The sequence below is a fragment of the Ambystoma mexicanum genome, chromosome 1q, assembly GCF_040938575.1.
Source record: "Ambystoma mexicanum isolate Mex_15411 chromosome 1q, UKY_AmexF1_1, whole genome shotgun sequence".
NCBI lineage: Eukaryota > Metazoa > Chordata > Amphibia > Caudata > Ambystomatidae > Ambystoma > Ambystoma mexicanum.
In genome coordinates this window covers 72,451,930-72,465,812 of record NC_090922.1, presented here as the reverse complement: position 1 = coordinate 72,465,812, position 13,883 = coordinate 72,451,930, and the positions used below count along the sequence as shown (strand labels likewise).

Sequence of the window (13,883 nt, the reverse complement as noted above, 5' to 3'; positions counted from 1 at the left end):
CTGTTTTAGGCTCATTTACAGCGCGTGCTGCAGCTGCTCTGTCTGGTATGATTAGTTTACCATCTCTTGATATCAATTGACCCAGATACAACACTTCTTCCAGGCAGTATTGTAATTTCCCCTTGTCCACCTTGTAACCTTTGTGGGCCAACAATGTCAAAAGTGTAATAGAATCTTTCCTGCCCTCCTCTTCATCCTTTCCACAGATCAGAAGATCATCAACATATTGAATGATCGTGCTCTTTGTGTCAATATTTCCTAGATCTTCATGTAAGATCCTGTTGAATATGCTTGGGCTCTCACAGTATCCCTGAGGTAATCTGCAATGCTCATATCTTTTCCCTCCCAAGGTGAATGCTGTCAAATATTGTGACTCGGGGTCCAGCGGGACTGAGAAGAATGCGTTCTTCAAGTCTACCACTGTAAAACATGATGCATCTTTTGGTATGCTACATAAAATTGATGCAGGATTTGGGACCAAAGGAAATTCTCTTTGTATGATGTCATTGAGAGGGCATAGGTCCTGGATCATCCTCCACGCCCCACCCTTTGCTTTTTTGATAGGGTAAATGCAAGTATTACATTGTGAATTTGAAGGTACTATTATTCCCTGTGCTAACAAGGCATGTATTGTCTCTTTTATCCCTTCTTCTTCTTTTCTGGACAATGGGTATCGCTTTACCCTGGGCAGCAATGCACCAGGTTTGAGCTTTATTTTTACTCATGTCACCTTGTGTAATAATCCTACATCATGTGGGCCTGTGGTCCACAATTCCGGTGGCACCAGCTGCATGTCCCCATCGAAAAAGGGAGGTGGTGCCCCTACCACTGCCATCAACTGTACTGGCACCTGTCTTGCCTGTATCATGATATCACAGGGGATCTCCATCACTATTTCCCCGTCGCTGTCTGAGTCAGTAAAGAGGTCTTCACCGGACAGGTCTCGCAGAGCTATATTAGCATTGATGCACAATACTGTTCGCCATTGACACCCATGTATGTCCATTCCTAGGACCGCTATTCGTTGTGTGGACACCTGTACTCCATGCAAATCTAGGGACATTTCTGTTCCTGGCATTATTTCCGGGCGTGCTATAGGGCGGAAAACAAATTCTGCGGACACTCTCCACTCTTGGAGCTTTAATTCTGGTACCACTCGTGCCATCGTTTTCAGCCCCTGGATGAACGTGTCTGGATCAACTGGTATTCTACGCACCTCAGGTGCTGTGGCTCGTGCGTGCACTACCAACATCCCTCGCATTGGACAGTTCCCGGGGTTGAGCAAACTATCCCTCTTTCAGTGAATGATATTGTCATATTGAGTTTACTGAGGAGGTCCTTCCCCAATAAGTTAATCAGTGATTCTTCATAATACAGTAAAGGTGCTTGTACAGTCTTCCCGCCCACTGTTCCATACAAATCCTCTGTGTAAGGAACCTCGACCACCGCCCCAGAGAACCCCTGAGTTTCCAATTTATGATTAGATAACGGAAACTTACCTTCTTGTAGGCATGATTTTTCGGCTCCCGAGTCTACCATAAAAATGAATTGTTTGTTTCCCATTTCCGCCCCCACCAGTGGTTCCTTAGCTGCATCGAGGGTCGTTGATAGTACTGGACACACAAGTGCTCTCTTTGGGCTGTCCTATGCTGAGTATCTTGTGTTTCTCCCATTGTCGAAAACATTCCCTGACACTCTGCCACTCCACCAAATGGTGTAAGGGCACCATTTGCCATTGTAACAAATGGGTTTCCCTGTGCATGTGTCATGTGCTCACGGGATTGTGGGTGCTGTTGAACATTATGCGGTGGTGCCCTGCGCTCATCTGTGTACCTCTGATCCTGGTGTTCTTCTCTCCCTCCACCGCCCATTGGCAGCCCGTGTAGGCTTCCTGGGTGGGGGTGGCAGTACTGTTGTTCATTTTGATAATTATTCATGGGTCTGCTTCTACACTCCCGTGAAAAATGTCCCCACCTTCTGCAATTCCAACAATTCCCTTGTCCTCCCCGTGGACCTGGACCTCCATACCCTCCATACCTTTGACCACCCCCCTTTGTCCCCTGTACCCACCTTGTCCTCCGTGGGCACTTCTTGCTTGCCACTGTGGCCCTCTGTATTGTTCCTCACCATTCCACTGTTCCTGTCAGTTTGATGCCCAATTAGCTGCCGTTCTAGCTTGTATTACTGTTGACCCTTCCTCCTCCTCTCATTCTCTTTCTGTGGGGAGTGCAGCTACGGCTGCTGTGACCTTCACTAGTTTTGTCTAAATTAAGTTTGCCTCGTCTGCCAGCCTTCTCTGTGCGATCTCCTTCTCCCTTTCTTTGATCCTTTTGCAATGGTGTACTATAATGCTCTGTATCTCGTGCCAGCCTTTGGCTTCAATCCCAGCTATTTTATCGAGCGCTTTCTGAACTTCCTTCGGGAGCCCTCTCTTTATTATAAAGTAGAATAGGGAGGTTGATTGATCCCAGGCTGCACCCGTCTCCGCTCTCCACATCTCCTGCACCCGTAAAATGAATGCCATCGCATCTTCCTCATCACTCATTGTGCATTGCATTACTGACTGTAAATCAGGCGTGTCTGGAAATGTATCTCTTAATGCATCCCATGTTCTTGCTCTTACTGTATTAAAGGAGGCACCATCATGGTGGTCACAATCCAATGTTATCCCCGGGAAGCCTGCTTTCGCCCAAACCCGGTCAGCTTGATCACCTACCGCAGACACCAGCAAGCTTTTAACATCACCTACTGCCAAAGGGACCCCTGCAGTGTTCTTCTCGAATGCATATATCCATTTACTTGCACCTCCTGAAAGTGGGCGTAATAGCTTTAATAAATGTGCTTTATCCATCTGCGCCCAGGGTATGTTATTTGGCCTCCCTCCTCCCCTGTGTATCAGTGGCAGTTGCAACGTACCTTTGGTCCCTTTCCCCGTACTCGCCTTTGTCCCTCTTTTTTCCAGTACCGCCTTTCTCCCCACTCTGTTTCTTAACCTTGCATTCCATTCTTCTTCCATTGCCCGCCCCAGAGGTGTTTCATCTATCCTCACCGGAGCCCCTCTTGCTGCAATCCCTATTCTCCTTCCTTCTAACTCCTGTTCCTCTATGTCGCACCACAGTTCTTCCGCTCCTCCCGATGCCATGCCCTCTCCCATCGTTTCCCCCTCAGGCGTATGTTGCTCTAACTCTATTATTCTTGTTGGCTCATCGTTTATTCGAAATAGTATTTCCCCCTTCTTCCACCCTTCTTCTATGGACCTGTCGGGTGTCTGTGACCTCTGTGTCTGATCGATCCTGGAAGTACTTCTCCACTTTGTTCGCACATATCTCTTAGTCTGGACAATTCACTTCGGGCCATTGATAACCTTGAGTCTAAATCATCTGTAAACTTTTCAATATCTATTGCCGGGGTACTCACCTGTCCACCCACTCTCGGGCACTCATATGGCAGGGGTGCTGTGGGTTGTGGTGTGTGGTGGGGGAGGTGGGTTTTGACACATACACCGGGTCACTGTATCCCTCAGCTCGTACTGGTTTTTGTAAGAGGGGGTATATTCGTACAACCTCTACTGGCCCTTCCTTTTCTCCACCTTCTTTCCCATTATTCTCTATTGCCAGGGGAGATGGAACCTGTTCTTTTATTTGCTCTTTTCTTTTTATCGGCGGTACCTCTTCAAATAACCACCATAGATCTAATATCTCCCTTCTATTCTGCAATTGTTTTCCTTTATATTTTACAAATAGGCATGTGGCTACCATGTCAAATACATTTTTGTCAAATGATCCTCACTGGGGCCACACCTGCGGTAGCCCTTCCCCCTTTAATTCCGTAATCCATTGATCGTGGTACTTTGTAATTCTCTCTGCGTAACCTGGTAGACTCTGACATTTGTGGGCCAATGGTGTTTTTACCACTTTTGCATAACGCTGTACGCTCACTCTTCACAAGGTCACACTTACAATGACCACTATTCATAGGACAACAATGCAACAATTTTAGTCCTTACCAAAATACAGTGCTCACAAAAGACATAACGAGTTCAATACATAACATTGACCAATAGACAGTTCACATACAACATGTAACATATACCCTCCCTACCTCCTCTCAGTTTTCTACTACGAAATATCTCCCTGTCCCAATACCTTACACCCTTTACCCCTTAGTTGTCTGGATATTTTCCCGTTGATCAGAAAAGAAAAAAAGAGTAAAACGTTTCTAAGTTATATTCCGAGTCTTCCCCTTATGTGAGACTCCAACTTATTTCTTCTATTTTCCACTTATTACCAGTACTAGTCAAGATAGCACTATGCGGTGCCGCCTTCCACCCCCTCGCGGAGCTAGGTTCCCGTATTCCCTTTTCACCTTGTAATCTCCTTAACTTATCCTAATGGCCACATGCAGAGGAAGAAAAAAGAATGAGATAATATCTATTACACCCACAAGAGCCCCCTTTCTGTTTTCCCCTCAACCGGATCTGACCCCATATGCTATATATCCACCTCCTTTTAATGTTGCTTGCACTTGGTACTCGCGTGTCTGCCTTGATCCGAGACCCTCCGGACCCGGTCCGTCCAGACGCTTCCCCACACTCAATGGCCACCCCCGGCTCCGGCGAGTGGTACGGTGGGTTTTGCAAAGGGGGACCCGTACCCTCTCGCCCTACTGCCTGCGCACATCTAAGTGTACCAGTTGCCGTAGGCGGGCAGCTCTCTTGAGGGGGCGCACCGTGGTTCTCCACTGTGGCCGGGGACGTCTCGTTCCAAAAGGAACAAAGGGACAAATCAACTCCCAGGGGTCACCACTTAAAAGTGAGCGTCCCCCCAAAAAGGCATTTACAACTCCCCACTGAGAGTCAATGATGGACACACCCCAAATGGGAATGAGACCAAGACCAAGTGCGGGTGAAGTCAAAAAGTTAAAGTTTATCCAAACCAAAATAGGGCAAGCAGAGAACTCTGCAAACTCTGAGAGCGCTCTGCCAAACATCAGCAAACATTCACATTTTGTTACAAAACCATGTCACCTATGACGTGGGAGATGGGATACATGAATCGATGAGATTGGGCATTGTGGAAGGGCACATATGGATGTATAGGGGCGAAGCTTCAGGATTGGCGAGGCTCCTTGAAGTGTCATGGTAATGCTTGCAGATCAGCTGGACACATCAGGGTGGAGCTCTGGTCAGATGATGGTTGATTGATACGTCTTGGCTTCACTAAAATTTGCCCTTGTGGCCACACATACTGTTTCAGTGTTAATTGTAATTCATGATACCCTGTAAATCCTATAAATCGTTATTCTAACATCGCAGGAAAAATAACACATTACTCTAGGTGTGAGTATGTCATCATTCTAAAAAGTACTATACATGGAGTGAGCAATGGGTAAGCGGCTTTCATGGGTTTAGGTGGCCTATCAGGGGGCACAGGCAGGGAAACATCTATCATTCTTCTTTGTTAGATCTAGCGGGGGACACCTTTTGTAGTATGTTAGTACAAGAGAAAATATATGGCTTCTATGGTCAGTCGGGGTTAGGGTGAACTGGGATACTATCGGGTCAGAGGGCACTTAGACGGTACATCAAGCGGTGGTGGGATGAGAGGCTTGTTGCCCATATTTCTTTCAATCCGAGTCTGGGGGCTTAGGAGGGTGCTCGCTAGGTGCAGACTGAAGGGAAGGGCGAGGGGTTACAATTGTGGAATCTCATAATTTGTAGGGCCAGGGCTTTATATCTCAGCCCAGCCAGAGGGGGAGGGAATGTGGGGGCTGAGCATGCAGTGTTAAATGAGAGGGGAGAAAAGGCTCTGTAGCCTGTAGGGCAGTTTATTGTTTGTTACAGGGGGGCACACATGGAGCATACAAACGAGGTAGAACTAGGTTAGTGTGTGTATTGGTACATTAAAAAAGGTGTGCAAAGTTCTGCTTACAATATGGGGTGCATGATTCAATGCTCAGGGGTTATACATATGCTACACAGGACACTCTATTATACAGTCAACACACATCACAATAAACCATATATATTGCGATACTAATTGAATATATTTGAAATCGTACATTTTTAGGAAATCATTGAGTATGTATTGATATCATACATTGCTTCGTGTATTCTGTAACAACCAATAATCCGGTGATGAAAGACTTAACCATACAATTCATGGCTTTGCGTGCAATCAGGGATGGGTGAGGGTCACCTTATTTCAATGTATACAATCAATCTCGTGACATACAACAACAGAAGTGAATTTATAGTCCCTTCAGAGGGATTAGCTGTGTGGGTGAAACAGGGTGGCACACGGGTTATGTATGCATATCTGGCACTTTGAACGGGGAACGGGGTTGGGGGGGTTATCCATGGCATATGTCATAAATGTGGGGTCTGCGAGGGGATAGGACAAGTTGTATGGAGATAGCTTGTTTTTCTCAAACCACAGCCTCGACCCGGTCATCTGCAGGTCAATGATGGACTGCGGAAGGTGAAATATACAGTGTTTGTCATGTAACTTGTTCGCGCCTAGTCTCCCGTGAGAACAGGCCTGCAGCAGGGACGCCGAGGGGAGGAGGGTGAGGGAAGTGCCTGGTTTGCTGTGCGCGATCAGGAGGGGGTAGCTGCATCCCTGCAGACTGCTTTTGTTTGTGAGGCCTAAGTAGACATGTTCAAAATGGAGTCTGAGAGTGCCACAAAATTGAGTCTTGTAACATGCTGCTGGCTGAGTGTTGCAGCCACATGTGTGGACCCGTAGCCATCCCGCATCCCTGGCCACAGGTGCATGGGTGGCTGCTGGACGAGTCATAGTCTTCAAGTTGGTGAAAATGAAGGGGAGGGGGTCCTTGAAGACCCTTCCTTCCATACATAGTTCACAATCTTCTTTGTCTCAGTAGGTATCAAACCTACAGATTTACAAAGATACATGGGAGTAGTAGGCAGGTTATTGGGGTCCCTAGAGTATCGAGGTGTGTAGGGTGCGGAGTGAGGGGTATTATACTGCATACTCCTGAGATGTTCTCCTCTCTCCCCGCAGGGGGAGTCTCTCCTCAGGAGATCTTTCCGCTATGCACCACCCCCAGGGGGAATATCGGTTAACGGCCTCAGCACCCTGGCCTCATGGGAAGGTGCTCCCCCCTCGGGAAGAAGTGACAACATCTTGGGATTCATCACAATATGTAGATAAATAAGGTTCACTCACCAAGGAGACTAGAGATTCATAGTTGTTTCGAAATAGTCTTGTTCATGCCGCTCTGGGTAGACCTATCTGCTGTCTCCAACTGCACTTATCACAATGCCCATAATGCAAAAGAGAAATCAGCACTGGGTACGCTACATTTGACTGAGATGTTTCTGTTGGAGAGGCCTGTAAATACCCAAACATAATTGGGAATACTCTGTTTGGATCATATTCACTGCTTGGACCAGGAATGAAAGCAATGCAGTTGAAGTGAAATCAAATATGTACTTAACTTTTACAGCTGCTGCTCTAGGTGGGGTCTTGCTAATATCGTAAGTGAGAACCTGAGCGAGTGGGCACCACTTGGTTAATAAATAGATTATAAATCGATTATTTCAATTATGTATTGTAACTCAGATTTGTGGTCCTATTGCCAGAAAATCCCACTTGCATTGTGTGTTATAGAGGTTATAAGTGATGAACTGATCCTAGGTTGGGTAACCAAGGAAATTGGAAGGACCCTGTGTGTAAAAAAAAATAAAAAATAAAAAATTAGCCAAACTATAGATTCATATTTTTCATTCAACATAAAGATCTTTTTTTTTGTTTTTTTAATTTTATATGGTTTATTACAAACCTTTAAAAGGAAAGAAAAAATTACAGATTATAGATCATCCATAAAATTGTATGAACATTAATTCAATAGAATCAACACACACTTCTAAAAAGACTGAACTGTCATCCTATAAATGAGGTAGAGGATAACAACCAAACGGGACTTAAGCATAAACACTAAGAATAAGGATAATGCAGGAACATATACTGGTCCTTCTTTGAACAGCTTGCATCATTATAATGTATATCAACTAAAAACCAGCAGGATGAAAACAGCTTATTACAATTCCTCATTTAAAGCACAAAATCGTTGCAGTATTTCCTCAAGAAAAAAAGTGAATGCATTCTTCAATGCCCTGTCGGTCTTGTCGACCAATAATTGCCACCAGTCTACCGCAGTTAATGTTGAACAGTTTCCAATGAATCTTCCCAGATGTTTTGTTCTTTCCCGCCTGAGAGATCTTTTCTAAAAAGTCTATATTCAAATCCATTCTTGTTTGAACAAAATGTTCAGTTAATCGATGCGAAGACCATAAAAAATATTTTATTCCAAAAACACAGGCAGTCATTAATGTCCAAAGCATTTTGTTCTGCTGACCACCTTCATGGACCAAATTCAGCCTGTTTTAACACGTTTTGTACATATTTCAAATATCTTCTTAAATTTTCTGCAAGCCTACGGCTTTCTTCTCAAGGATCTATTTTCAAATCCTCTCTCTTGTTAAACAATTACCTGCCGGTGTTGTCCACTCTGTTCAGGAGTCCCTTAATTCATGGAAACAGCCTGGCAATTTCAGACCACTGTAGTCTTGCGAATATAGACCATACAACAACTCATCCAGCCCTCTAAATCGGAACCTCCCAAGCTTTCCTCTGCCATATGAGTCGATCACCCAGTTCTAGAGTATTCATTGCATTTTGGGACTTTTAGTTCAGAATTTAAAATGGGAAATGCAAAATGTGTGTTAAAATGCACAAAGAATAAAATCCGAGCTACATGGCATATTCCTGCATGGAAAAATCTAACAGCACTGTACATGAAAGCAGGTTTTAAGGCTTCTAAAGTCGCAAGTAGAGGTACTTCAGCGTTCTGCCTATAACTTCTTACCAGCCAGTTGTCCAAATAAAACAAAGCATATTTTAGGTCTAGCGCTACCAAATCTACCAGAAAACACTTTTGGAAAAAAGGGTCTTTGATCTAAAGAAATATGTGTGGGCTCAGACCTGTAACAGATCCGACCCTTAAAGCACTTGATGTGCCTATACTGAATACATAAAATATTACTTAGCAGTGCACATATATTTTAGATTGGTACCACCACAGAGCAAAGTGGTTAGGAGTATGCCAGCACCAAATGAATTAGCAAATCTATAGTTATAAAAGTAAAAATGTGTGGATTTGTGGCTTGGCGAAGCATTGTTCCTTATACAAATCTGCATCGTTTCACCATGTTTTGCATAGTACCTATTGGGACCCTCTGGGCATTACTGGCTACATGGCATTTGGACACCCCATCCCTTTCCCCGGATTTCAGCACCTTCACACATGAGATGGTTGCCTGCAATTGGCGAAACATCACTGTTTTCGTAGAAGGACCTGAACACGAGGAACATAACTCGGGGACCTCAAAAACCATGTTTCAAAGCCCTAGCATGCACGTTTTCTGAGATATTTCCACTGCAATGAACTGCACCCCAGCAGGGTAAGGCGACAGATGGGGAGAGAGCACAGACGGTCCCAGTATGCAGCATCACGCCAACTCTCGCCACCCCCCAAAGTCTGCTCCTGGATATGTCAGCAAGCCACACACGCCCATTCGCATTGCAGTTTACTTCAGGGTGCAAAGGACATCAAGCGATAAGCAAATTGGAACAGCGATCTACAGGATCATTGAATTTCGACAATTGATGAGCATTGCCATGTCTGTCCACAGAACCCGTTCAGAGAGTGGATACTTTTGGCTAGTTATCAATAAAAACATATTTCCATTTATGCATGCACAAAATAAAATGCTCCTTGTCACTTAAGAAACAAATATTATTAGGTGCTGTCAGTGTTCTTTAAAAGGACAATGTGAATGGCACTAGGCTCTGAAAGTGGCTCTACCCACTGTGGTGATCCAGTGGTTCTCACCATCATTGATAAGGGGAAACGGAGTAAGAGGCAACTGGGATGGTCTGCCCGATGTTGGCCTCGTAAGGTGGAGGAAGTGGCATTCCCTGGCTCAACGTCCCTGTAGAAATGTGATACACCCCTGACCACCAAGAAGAGCCGTGTATCCATAATAACCAAAGAAAGGGGACTACATGGCCCAGTAGCCCTGCTGCAGAAAAGCCAAAGATTGCAGAGAGAAGCATCAAAATTCCAGAAACATGCTCAAGGAAGCATGCCCACTAATTTCCTTCAGTAGACCAAATGAGCTTTTTCACTTGTATCATGAACATGCAAACACTCTGCTGGCATAAAATGGAAAACAGACAGTGGTCTTGGAAAGCTATGGAATGCTGGCAAAACTGCATAGATTCCACAATGCATCCGAGGACTGCAAACACATTAAAGCCTCGTCCATGACCAGCAAAGGAACATTGACACACAGACAGAGTCTGTCCTTTCAAGAATAAACAATGGGGGAGAAACAATAATACATTTATAAAGCTAATAAGGGGACTCTTATTAACCAATCCGAGTAGGAGACCTTGAGAGGTCCTAGACTGAACCAATCAGAAGGGGTGTCAAAGATAGCCTTCAGCCTCGTGAGTGTAAAAGAGGTTGTAAGCAGTCATTTCTTATTTTGGCCTTGGCGAAGGTAGATGTCTCTACTGCCGCTCTCTTGAAAGGGGAGAACGCTAACTAATACAAGGGAGACTCAGAGTGCTGTTCACCAGGAGGATTAGGAAGAGTGTGGGGCTCCGCTCCTGGAGGAAGGGGAGACTGACTGTGAGGAGGTGGATAGTCTATTGAAGATAATAAAAGAAAGACTCTTGCATTTAAGAGCAGAGGAACAGAGCACTAGTGGAAGTGTATTTTGGGAGTCTTGAGTATAGTATGAACACTGAACCATGGTGATGATCTTAAGAAAGAAGCCACTGGAAGAATTGAGAGAGAAGACTTGGTAGGAGGAAAACCAGGAAACTGATAAGGAGCTTAACACCCAGAAGTTCCATCAGCATTGTGAGGGAGGTAGGTGTTGGGTGCCTTACATCGTTTCTGCTGGATTATATTTTCCTTGTAGCATAGGACTGGACCATACCAGAGTAGATTGCAGATTTTCATTGGCCAGCACATTTTGAGACTTTGCCTTGATTAGAATATGGCTAGCCTAGGTGCTAATACAACTAAGAGTACATTTTCACATTCTGAGCACAGCTTTTATGAGCCATCAGTTTATTGGTGTTCTCCAAGGTTCTCACCACCTAATAATAGAGTAACACAGAACATGACTATAATCTACGTCTGTGATTCCTCTAGTGTGAGTCACTAATCAATTAGGTATCTGTTTCATAATGCTGGATTCAAAATATATTGCAGATGCATACCTTATAACTCTAAAAGAACCACTCATCCCAATCGAAGTGTGACGTGGGTCACTTCATGTGTAAATTGTAATCTTGATGCAAGAATACCTGCCTAAAATTCTGTAACAAATGTAGTGAAGAGAAGAATCGGGTATAATCAATGTTGATAAGGTTTGGTGTACATATTAATACAAGTGTAACTGTGTATGGACACTCGCCTATCAAGTAAGTGCAAGTTGGAAACAGGATAGTTTCAGTATTTAGAGTCTGTTTATTTAGTGTCACTTGGGAGCACGATGGTGCTTAGAGACTACAAAGAGGTAGAGAGCGTACAAATATTATTACTTAATCTCATATATGAGGATCCACAGGGTTTTAACCACAATGATAAGGTGTGAGAACGTCATGGAGAACTTAAGCATCATACAACAGTTTCCACTTGCAAAAATCAAGAGATCTATTTTACTTTTTTAAATGAAATGTTCCTCTAAATCCCATGCGCCTCACTTGGCCCAATGCGAGAGCCAGCACTTCTAACTCTCCATAGAGTCTATGGCATGCTTCAGTCTTGATGGATTCAATTTGCTCCTGAGGAGCGTTCAATAACTGCATTTGGTTGCTTTGCCACAACACCACAGAAATCCCCTAAATCCAGCATAGCACACCCTTCCATATACATATTTGTTGTAATTCTTTTTCCTTTTTTCAGCCACCCAAAAAGAGCGGGAAGAAGAAAAAGTCTGGAAAAGGAAAGAAGACCAATGTGGTAGATGGCCTTGCCACAGAGGAGATGAGCAAAGAGCAGGTGAGCTGTGCTATGTGCGCACTACAGGGCCCAGGGAAGTGGCCAGCACAAAGCATTGTTAGCAGTTATTGGGGACTACTGCAATTTAGTAAAAACATTCTTGATTATAGTTATTTATGAAACGTACACACCTCTCGGCAACAAATGCCACAACCTCTGCCACCACCCGGGGGACAGTGGGATGAATGTGGTCACCAAATGTGTCTTGAGCTAAAAGACATTGCCATGTTTTATGTTAACAGTGATTCATGTTAGATACAGATATATTTATCATTATTTTGTGAAGACAACCTTGCCTCGCGAGACCAACATATACCTTTGTGAACCACTGTTTAAGTATAAACCAATAATTTGTGTGACTTGGAGACCTTGCTAATATATCTTTTTAAATTTCTTTGTATTGAAAAATGTTAATACCATGACATAGCTATGCCCATAATGTGAAGGGCCAACTGACATATAGGTAACCATTCTTGAGACAGCAACATAAATACCAGAGGACCTCCTGAATGCACTCCCTATGATATTATGAGGAGGGGCAAATTCTGACCTTCAAAGGACAATACCCAAACAACGCTGCCTGGCTTGTGCTTTTGCACTGTAGGCCTCCAGCGAGACCCGCATGCCCCATTCCCATGTTCGTTGGTGAATCTAGTGAGGGCCCCGCTATATCTAGCCAAGGTGAGGTTGGCCGCCTTTTTTTTTTTTAAATATGCTTTTATTGAAGTTTTTCAAAACAAGTCAAACAGTTACAGGTACATTGATAGGAACTCTATGCATTGATTAACATTCATTGTTTATCACGCCCCAAACCATCCCTGCATTTCAAATTCACAACAACACCCCCCTCTCCCCCCCGCACTCCGGAACTATGTTCCCTCCAGCTCTTGGATGTTATACATAGTTCTTGTGTTTGTGATTTATGTGTGCTGATCTTCGTTTACGTATCAATGGTGAGTATGGCTGCTTCGCGGGAGTCCAGTTTAAGCATACCACGACAGTCTCTTCTGGTGGGCCTGCTTTCTTCTATACCTTTGCTAGGCAGGGTAGAATCCTCCCTTCCTCTCCTTTACCATATTTCAATTCCCCAACAAGTATCTAGTCACAAAATCTCCCCATAACAGTTTGTATTGTATGGACTTCCCATGAAGGGCTGCAGTAATTCTTTCCATAATGCAAATATTGATGGCGACATTTACCCATTCATTCTTCCTCAGTGCGCGTTTTGTTTTCCACCTCATCACCAGCGCGGCCCGAGCAGCCAATAAAAGTGGGGCGACCAGGCCTGTCATCCTCTTGCGTTCCCCATCGCATTCTTCTAACCAAACAGAATTAGGAGGGGATATGCATTTCGTAGGATCCCGTCCAGGTCCCTGATCCATCCCAGAACCTCATCCCAGAAGACCCTGATGTGCGGACATCCCCCCCCCCCATATGTGCCAGTAGTTTGCATTTTCCCCACATGCATGCCGGCACAGTAGCCCCGTTGATTGGAACATTCGGGATAGTCTGTGCGGATCATATTGCCATCTATGTAACAGTTTAATGGCATGCAGCTTATACTGACTGGCTATAGAGACCTGTGAGGCCGATTTACACATTTTACCCCATATACCAGGCTCAATTTCAACACCAAGATCTCTCTCCCACCTCTGCTTCAGGTTCGATGCCAATCCCTTCCCTGCTTCTATCACTTCTCTATGCATAGCTGACATCAGACCTCTAGACTCGGTTCTAGTGTTTAACAGTTTTTCAAATGGGGTGAGGTCCCTCTGGAT

The 13,883-nt window shown here is 44.5% G+C and overlaps 1 protein-coding gene across 1 annotated transcript in view; it reads left to right on the top strand.

The window, feature by feature from the left end:
- The window catches only part of GAS8 (growth arrest specific 8), a 207,762-nt gene that overhangs the window by 24,431 nt on the left and 169,448 nt on the right, over positions 1 to 13,883 (top strand). The window contains exon 2 of the mRNA XM_069635552.1: positions 12,010 to 12,105. Coding sequence (XP_069491653.1) covers positions 12,010 to 12,105 — 96 coding nt within the window. The remainder of the gene's footprint in view (positions 1 to 12,009; positions 12,106 to 13,883) is intronic.